This window comes from Lucilia sericata, unplaced genomic scaffold (genome assembly GCF_015586225.1).
Source record: "Lucilia sericata isolate MDLA Ls3-8-SP2 unplaced genomic scaffold, ASM1558622v1 Contig000012F_arrow, whole genome shotgun sequence".
Lineage (NCBI taxonomy): Eukaryota > Metazoa > Arthropoda > Insecta > Diptera > Calliphoridae > Lucilia > Lucilia sericata.
In genome coordinates this window covers 316,281-326,438 of record NW_023994051.1, presented here as the reverse complement: position 1 = coordinate 326,438, position 10,158 = coordinate 316,281, and the positions used below count along the sequence as shown (strand labels likewise).

At 30.5% G+C, this 10,158-nt stretch overlaps 1 protein-coding gene across 14 annotated transcripts in view; it reads right to left on the bottom strand.

Moving 5' to 3' along the window:
* Positions 1-10,158, bottom strand: part of LOC119604035 (serine/threonine-protein kinase Doa) — a 193,369-nt gene that overhangs the window by 3,833 nt on the left and 179,378 nt on the right. For 4 of the 14 annotated variants that reach the window (XM_037956428.1, XM_037956487.1, XM_037956478.1 and 1 more), the window contains 8 exons: positions 4,662-4,737; positions 3,627-3,693; positions 3,438-3,551; positions 1,471-1,561; positions 1,137-1,307; positions 896-1,065; positions 703-816; positions 421-629 (listed from right to left, as the gene is read on the bottom strand). In XM_037956428.1, the coding sequence (XP_037812356.1) occupies positions 421-629; positions 703-816; positions 896-1,065; positions 1,137-1,307; positions 1,471-1,561; positions 3,438-3,551; positions 3,627-3,693; positions 4,662-4,737 (1,012 nt within the window). Of the gene's footprint in view, positions 1-420; positions 630-702; positions 817-895; positions 1,066-1,136; positions 1,308-1,470; positions 1,562-3,437; positions 3,552-3,626; positions 3,694-4,661; positions 4,738-6,737; positions 8,814-10,158 lie in introns of all 14 variants that reach the window. The other 10 variants (XM_037956390.1, XM_037956408.1, XM_037956418.1 and 7 more) reach the window with 5 other exon arrangements.

Genomic DNA, 10,158 nt, shown 5'->3' with positions numbered 1-10,158 from the left:
TTTATCACAGACAAATATTATATAAATATAAATCTATCTAGCCCATTTTATCGGGATCGGTTCACTTTTGCTCCTATCCCCCATATAAAGCCTCTTTCAGAAAATTAGTTTTTCGTAAATAAATTGCTTAAATAAATCGGAATCAAGGTAATATTCCAGATAAATGCTTTAGTATGAAAAATAGATCACATTTAATATTCATAACTGGTGTAGGGTATCATATGGTAGGCCACGCCCGACTATACTTTCTTACTTGTTTTTATTATACAATTATAAAAAACATTGATATGTTAATATCAATAAAAATCCACATCATTTACAATAAAACCATTGATATTTAAAGAACAACATGGTACATAACACATAGTCAAAATTACAAAAAAAAAAAAACATAAACATAAAAGGAAAAAACGCACTCACCTAACGTAACACGTTGTGATGGTTCATACTCCAACATTTTCTTAATTAAATCAAATAATTCACAATGATCTTCACTATCACTCATTTGATATCTAAATAGTGGCTTACAATGATCGCGCACATAACGACCGGCCGATGATTTCTCATCCCAATCCAACTTACCATGATAGAAATATTTTGTTTTAGTTTTGCTGTAAAGAACATGATTGCTATAGGTTAATCGAATTTCATGAAGTAAACTGCGCCTTTAAATAATGAAAGCATGTTAAGTTTATACATTACCGTGCCATACGATATGGTATCTGTCCAAGTATACGTTCCATCATGGCAAGATGTTCACGATTGTCATGGGTTTGGAATAGTGTTATGCCCAAATAAAGTTCAAAGAGTATACAGCTAGAGAATTAAAAACAAAAATAAACATTTTGAATTACAATTATCGTTCGTGTTCTACATGATTGTTTCAAATACTTACCCTATAGACCAAACATCACATGGTTGGGACCAACCCAATTCGAGTATAACTTCTGGTGCACGATAATGACGTGTCGATACTATGGTACTATGATGTTCATGATCGAAAGTGGCTGAACCAAAATCGATTAGACGTACATCGGTATTTTTGACACGTCTTACTTCACGATTCTAAAAAAATAAGAAAAATATTCATATAATTAGGAATTAAATAGTTTAATATCTTTCAAAACTGTACTCACAATCTTATGATTATAATGTGTATTGTATTCTGAATCAACAAAAAGTATATTTTCAGGCTTTAAGTCTGTGTGCGTTAAACGATTGTCATGTAAAAATTTCACAGAATAGCACAGCTGATAGGCCATGTGTCTCACTTGTTCCAATGGATATGGTTCGTAGTTGTTCTCACGCTAAAAAGTTTATAATAAAAATTTATTTTATATTAAAAAAAAATTAGCTTTATGTGTAAATTTTAGCAAATATGACAGGATTTAAAAGTTAGAAATTTTTAAGGATTTTGAGTGAATTATTTTAAGGATTTATATTATTTTTCTTAATATTTTTTTAACTTACCAAGAAATCGAAAACACTCAAACCTAACATTTCAAAAGCAATGCACATGTGTCCGTGATAATCGAACCAATCTATCATTTTTACGCACAAACTGAAATAAAAATTAAAAAAAAAAAAAAAAAAAAAATTAATTAAAATAGACTAGACTAAAGACTAGACTTAAGACTAGTCTATAGACTAGACTATAGACCAGACTATAGACTAGACTATAGACTAGACTATAGACTTAACTTTAGACTTGACTATAGACTAGACTATAGACCAGACTATAGACTAGACTATAGACTAGACTATAGACTAGACTATAGACTTAACTTTAGACTTGACTATAGACTAGACTATAGACTTCACTATATACTAGACTATAGACTAGACTATAGACTAACTTTAGACTTGACTATAGACTAGACTATAGACTTCACCATATACTAGACTATAGACTAGACTATAGACTAGACTATAGACTAGACTATAGACTAGACAATAGACTAGTCTATAGACTAGACTATAGACTAGACTATACACTAGACTATAGACTAGACTATAGATTAGACTATAGACTAGACTATAGACTAGACTATAGACTAGACTATAGATTAGACTATAGACTAGACTATAGACTAGACTATAGATTAGACTATAGACTAGACTATAGACTAGACTATAGACTGGACTATAGACTAGACTATAGACTAGACTATAGACTAGACTATAGACTATAGACTAGACTATAGACTAGACTATAGACTAGACTATGGACTAGACTATAGACTAGACTATAGACTAGACTATAGACTAGACTATAGACTAGACTATAGACTAGACTATAGACTAGACTATAGACTAGACTATAGACTAGACTATAGACTAGACTATAGACTAGACTATAGACTAGACTATAGACTAGACTATAGACTAGACTATAGACTAGACTATAGACTAGACTATAGACTAGACTATAGACTAGACTATAGACTAGACTATAGACTAGACTATAGACTAGACTATAGACTAGACTATAGACTAGACTATAGACTAGACTAGACTATAGACTAGACTATAGACTAGACTATAGACTAGACTATAGACTAGACTATAGACTAGACTATAGACTAGACTATAGACTAGACTATAGACTAGACTATAGACTAGACTATAGACTAGACTATAGACTAGACTATAGACTAGACTATAGACTAGACTATAGACTAGACTATAGACTAGACTATAGACTAGACTATAGACTAGACTATAGACTAGACTATAGACTAGACTATAGACTAGACTATAGACTAGACTATAGACTAGACTAGACTATAGACTAGACTATAGACTAGACTATAGACTAGACTATAGACTAGACTATAGACTAGACTATAGACTAGACTATAGACTAGACTATAGACTATAGACTAGACTATAGACTAGACTATAGACTAGACTATAGACTAGACTAGACTAGACTATAGACTAGACTATAGACTAGACTATAGACTAGACTATAGACTAGACTATAGACTAGACTATAGACTAGACTATAGACTAGACTATAGACTAGACTATAGACTAGACTATAGACTAGACTATAGACTAGACTATGGATTAGACTATGGACTAGACTCTAGACTAGACTATAGACTAGACTATAGACTAGACTATAGACTAGACTATAGACTAGACTATAGACTAGACTATAGACTAGACTATAGACTAGACTATAGACTAGACTATAGACTAGACTATAGACTAGACTATAGACTAGACTATAGACAGACTATAGACTAGACTATAGACTAGACTAGCCTACAGACTAGACTACACACTTTAGACTATGAGATCACAGAACTAGTCATGGAATAGTATTTAACTTAGCAATGGTTTAAACTTTAAATCATAACTTTAACAAATGCTTATGAATAAGACAGTTATATTTAAAATAAAAAATTACAAAACTACATTCAACTTACTGTTCACAATTTGGATCCTTTTGTGCAATCTTTTCTAAAGCATTAATTTCCAATTTGGCAGCTTCACGATATTTTTCCACATTCTTAATGATTTTCAAGGCCATACAAAAGTCCCTTTAATAATAAAAAACACATACACACACATACAAATTAAATAAATTTCAAAACATTTTTCATAATAAAACCCACCTTTCCATATCTTTGACCTTGACAACACGTCCAAATGTACCTTCACCGAGGGTGGCCATGATTTTATCTGAAAATTTATAGAAAAATCCTTATTGAGTAAAGAAATGAACTTGAGCGCTTAATAAAAGTTCATTAATATTATGTTATTTAAAAATTAATAAAACCTGATTTATATATAGGACACTGGACTATAAAATATTGTGAGAAATAAGAAATCTACGGATATATATATAAATTTGAATACTTGAGATAATGTTGTGGAAATAATTGGAAGGGGTTTTATAACGTAAAAAAATTTGTATAAAAAATAAATTAAATATGAAAACTAAGCGCGTTTTATAAAAGGGAAAATCATAAAAGAAAATAAAGGGATGTAATACTTTCATATTGAAATGGTTTTCGGTAATGTAAAGCTTTAAAGCTTTAATAAATTAAACTTAAACAGCAAAATAAAGAATATTTATAAAAATTTTAATTAATTTAATAAAAATCACTACATATAAACGTTTATTAAAGTTAAAGAAGTCATTTTTTAAAATAGATTTTATTATAACTTTAATCAACGTTAATGATTACTCATAAACGAAATTTGAGTTTCTTTTTAAAAGGAAACACACAAGTAATGTATTACATTTCAAGGTTTATTGGGGGAGGGGGCTAAATGAATTCATAGACATTTTTATGTTAAAACTGTTTTCAAAATAAAATTTCAAATAATTAAAACGCGCTTTTTAATTAAATAAATTATTTGGAAAATAAATTTAAGAAAAACAAAAAAACAAGAGAAGAAAACAGTTACTGAAATGAAATATTGAATAAAAATATTGAGTTGTGATTAGAACAAAACGTAATTTGTTCAGAATTTTTGTTTATCTTCCTTTGTTTAGTTATGTAGGGTTTATAGTAACCTAACAAGATGGCGAGAAGCCTCTCCCTTTTCATTTTTTTTGGTCCTAAATATTTTTCAGTAAATGGAAATATAGTAAAAAATAGGAATAGGAAAAAAATTAAAAAAAACAAAAAAATGTCACGAACATCTGTGATGAAGTATATCGCCAGAGTGATAAATCAAGTGGCCATCAGGATCATCTTGTATGACGGGCTTTGCTGTCTGTGATATTTTCAAGATTTGACCAAAGGTATAAAGAAGGCAAAACGTTGGTGGTGTTTTTGGTTTTGATTGAATTTACAGTTTCGGAACGTTGAAAGAAAACAGCAACAACAGCAGTAGCAGCAGGTTTTTAGAAGCAGAAATCAGCAATAGGGAGACAACAGTTGATTTTCAGTTGCAAGACGTTGTTTTTAGGTTTCGTTTGTTTGAGAAGGGATGTTGTGGATTTGAGATTTTGTGTCATTGGGTCGATTTGAGAGGTTGAGTTTTGAGGTTGAATTGGTCATCATTCAAAAAACATATAAGAAAGAGAGAAAAAAAAGAAAAAAAGAAAAAACAGAGAAAAAAAGAAAAAAAAAAATATCCATGGCATCAACAAACAACGTCATTAACAGCGACATCATCATTGAAAACGTCATCATTACAGCAACCGCAGAAAAGTCCAATTCAAAACATCAGCATTTTCGTTGTCCAATATTATTGGGAAATAACAGCCAAGTTATTAAAAACATCATTGTCATCATATCCCACGTTGACACCACATTTTTTTTTTTTTGATTAATACCAATTTTTTGAAATATTTCCCCAAAAGCAAAGCCATAATATTCCATCATCATCATCATCGTTCAAAATCATAGTCATCATCATCATCATCATAAACATCATAGTGATAATCATCATCATACATAATCAAGAAAAACACGAAAAAAATACGTTCGTTTTTTCGATAAGAAAATTAGTTCGGACAAATTGTTGTTTTTGTATTTGTTATTACAAAAACTAGCAATTGTTTATTTTTTATATATAAAATATTATGTTTTTTTTTTAAATTAATATTACAAGTTACAATTAATTATATATACATAGTGTTAACATTTAAATTAGATTTATTAGTATTAAAAAAAAGAACAAAAAATATTTAAAAGATTTTAAAAATTTTAAAAGAAACTTTTAATATTAGATTTTAATTTGAAAAAAGAAGAAATTAACAAAATAAATTCAAATTGTTATAAAAAATGCATAATTTTTTTGTCGTTAACATAGAGCTGTTTTAATATAAAACTAAACAAATCTTAAGACTATTTTAAACATTGTATTATTTTTTAAAAAATTTCAAACTGTTGTATCATCTGAAACTTTAGTATAAGTAGAAAAGAAATCAGATGAAATGACAGCTTGAAAAAATATTTTTTCAATATAAAAAAATGTTGTTGGGCATCATTATTCATGTTAAAAAAATATTTCCCCTAAGGGGTAAACAACATTTTATTTTATAAACGGTTTATAACACAAAATTGTCATACAAAAATTGTGTTATAAACCGTTTATAAAATACAAATTTATTTGTTTTGAAACAAAATCCTGACTGGGAAATCCTTTTTTTTTTTAATTTTTGTTTCAAAAGTTGTTTTAAGACTTGAAAATAGTTCTAAGATATAGATAAAGAATAATTTATCTAATTAAAGACAATTTTTTATTTAAAAAATTTCTAATTTTTTTCCTATAATTAGTTAAAGTACATACAAAATTATCAAATTTCATTTTGTTAATAAACATTTTAATTATTTTATTATAAACCTCATAAACATCATCATGCCCATTTAAAAAAAAAAGCTTTTGTATTAAAAACACAAATTCACATTCGAAAACTCAAAAATATATAATTGCGTGTAAAAATGTGTACAGGAAACTGTATTAAGTTAGAAGAGGAGGGGAAAAAAGGAACATTGCTGAAGGGGAATACAGTAGTAAATATTTGAAATAATACTGACGTTTGAAGAAAGACAACATTCTATACAGTAAAGAAAAACTAAAGCTTGGAAATAAAATGCATTATTATTTCATTTATACATTTTCGTTTAGGAAAATGACAAGACGAGCATTTAAAGCGCAAAGCAAAAGTAAGCGTTAAAAAGAATTTTTTTTTTTTGTTTTTTCTAATATTATTATTATTAATAATAAATAAAATTGTTTAGAAAACTTGAAAATAGTGATCTTACAAAAGACGAAAAAGTTTTTGGAATGCGTGACCTATGAAAAAGAGACGAAGATGTGGCACTTTTTGATAGTTGATGTTGTTGTTGATAGTGTTGTTGCTGTTGATAAGCTTGCAATTGTTGTCGTTGATATGCGGTTAACGTTGAAGATGCACCCGCTGCGCCAGTAGCTGTAGGACGTCTACTACTACTGCTCGGACCATAGGCAGAAGTGTATGGATCATAGAGATATGAGGATTTATAAGAGTCTAGGTAATGATCACGTGTGGCGGGGTAACGTGTTGCTGGTCCGGAATTTTCAAATTCACTTAAAACCGCGGCAGTACGTGAGGTGGCAGCACCCGAGTAGGGTTTTTGCTGTCTTGTAGATGTTCCACTAAGACCTAAGCGCTCACTTATGCCCCCAAATGCTAAAGCACCCGAACTAGATGAGTGCATGAGACCCGAAGATGAGGTAGAGGGTTTGACTATGGGTTGTGGTCTGTACTTAGAAAGATCATTGTCAATTTTGTCGTTATTTAGGAAACGTGTAGTGTTTGAGGTAGAGGATGTGGTGGAGGATGAGGGAATATTTGTTGTTACTTTAGCATCAGTAGGAACTTTGTCTTTAGTGGTGGCATCTAAAGTAGGTTTGGTAGTGGTGGAGGTGTTAGTGGTGGCTGTGCTATTCTGTGTAGTGGTGGTGGTGGTGGTAGTAGGTTTTGTTGCTTTAGTACTCGACTGTGTATTATCATCAGAACTTGTCTCTGATTCTTCCTCATCCTCTTCGTCTTCGGAAGAGGTGGAACTATCAGTTGTATCAGTTTCGTTAGTTACTTTTTTAGAGCGTATTTTCTTCTTGGGCTGCATATCCTCTTCCTTTAAGCCGTTACATTCATTGTTCTCCTTAACGGTATCCTTAACCGCCTCCTTATTGGCTATGTCGGCATTGTTGTTGTTGGCATCCTGTTTTTTAGCCTTTTCCTTTTCACGCTCCCTTTCTCTTTCTCTTTCCTTCTCTAATTCCTTTTCCTTTTCTTCCAGAGCCTTTTGTTTTTCCTTTTCCTTCTCAGCTTCTAGGGCATAACGGGCCATACGCTCTTTGAGCTCTGTACGTTTACGCATGCGTTCTTCAAACTTTTTTGCTTCTAGATATTGGCCATCATCACGTAAAGCTATAAGAATGGCAGCATTATCAGCAGATGAACGATCATCGTTTAATATTTCTAATTCTTCTTCAGACATCTTATTACTTGTGGCTGGTCGGTGGGTTGAAGATCCCACTGATGTAACATCTGGACGTTTATGGGCAAAACGATTGCGAGAGTTTAAGGCATGATTGTTGCGGTCTACAAACTCATCCGGTGGCGGTTCATAACGCGGCCGTCCGCCAGCTGAAGCCTCGCCGATTGCTGAAACAAGGCTGTCACAGGTCTTGTTGCGGCCATAGGCTTTTTGTCTTCTCTCCCCCAAAGCGCTGGAGGTGCTGGAATTTGTATTAGAGGCAGATGTATCATTTGTATCATAACGTGAACTGGGACCTAATCGTGAACCATCATAGTAATTACTGTAATCCAAGCCACTACGTGGTTTATAACTAGAAGCATATTCACCTTGACGTCCATAACGTGACGTACTGGGATCATACTCATCATGATAACGATGATCGTAATGTGTGCCATAATTACGTGCACCCGTCCTATATCTACTGCCACCATAATCTAGTGGGTAGTTATCATCTACCAGGGCTGAATCAGCCCCCACACCCCGACCATTTGTCGAACTAGCTGTGGTCAAATAACCACTGTCATTTGAGTCCCCCAAATATCTTGACTTATTTTTATGCAATCTATAGGGGGTACGTTCTTTACGATCGGCGGCATTAAAGGATGAGGAGGAAAGTTTAGGTTTTGCAGCCAACAATTGATGTGTAGTGGCGGAGCGAGCCAAAGGATTAAGATTTTCATCGGGTTCTAGGGTTTTATCACGATCATCATGTTTGCGACGACCTAAAATATCAGAATATTTATTTTCTAACCTAGATACTGCGCTGGAGGAGGTGGAAGCTACTGGTGTTTTGTCTTTATCATTGTCTTTACGCTAAAATTTTTGGGAAATATGAAATAAATTAGATTTATTTGAAAGTAGACTATGTTTTGGGATTTTCTGGCTGCAGCTGGAAATTTATTTTTATGCCTTGATTTCTTAAAAAAAATATTTAAATTTACTTTTATAATTAATATAGACTATAAAAATAAAATTAATATTATGTTAAATCAAAATGACTCCTACAGATTTTTTTTTTTGTCTTTTTATACTTAAACGCAACGCAATAATGAAAATATAAACAAAATTGAAAAATATTTTCTTGTATTTTGTCGGTTTCTATACAGTTTCAAAAAATTTCAAATCCATAAACGACCTTCAAAATAAAAGACAAGAAAAATAAAACACATTTTCTTAATATTTACTAAAATAGAGAAGATACGTGAAAATAGAATTGAAAAAAAAAAAAAAAATGTGCACTAAATTCTTGTTGTTTTTGTAAACTACTCCGACATTGGGTGTATTATTGGCTACCTCGGTACGTTTGGTTGTATTAGAATAAAAACTAAAGATTAATTTATTTTTTTTTTTTTTAAATTTTGCTCAAATCTAACATCGAGACACTGAATTTTCATAGTTGCATTTTAAATATTTTTGTTTGTTTTATAGAAATAGAAAATATATTTAAAAAGAAAATCTTATAAATTATTAGGATAATATCGGTGAGCTAAATATTCATGAATGAACTTGAATTTGTTTGTTTTAATTATTAAATTTATTTTTAATAAATGACATAATTTTAATTGAAATGAAAAAAAAATTATATTTAATTGGCAATTAAAAACACTTTAATATTCATAATGGTTTTTAAATGTTATTTATAAAATTTATGGATTTTATAGATTTTGATTTTCTAAATATATTTGAATTTCACATTAATCCTAGAGAAATTTAACAAATATTTTCACAGATCTGATTCAAATCGGTTAATGTTCATACTCTGAGGTCAAAGGTTAACTCAATAATATAATAATAGTCGAAAAAAGAGAATTTTTCGACTTCTAGGTCAAAGGTCAATTATCTTTTGAATTACAGTTAAAATCAAAACAGCTGAATTAGTTCAAAATCGAACTAATTTTCGAATACGTCTGGATTGCTTCGAAATTTCTTATTCTGATAAAATCATTTACCAAACATTCCAATAGTGCTTATTAAATGTCCAGGGCTAATTTTTAAAAATATTAAAAATGCATTAGGAAACTTAAATTTTAAAAACAATTAAAAATACACACGGTCTAGAAGAAAAATAAACAACTGATTCAGCTTGTTTAACAAAACAAAACATATGTATATACAAATCTATATATCTATTTCTAACAACAGCCAAGAAACGAAATAT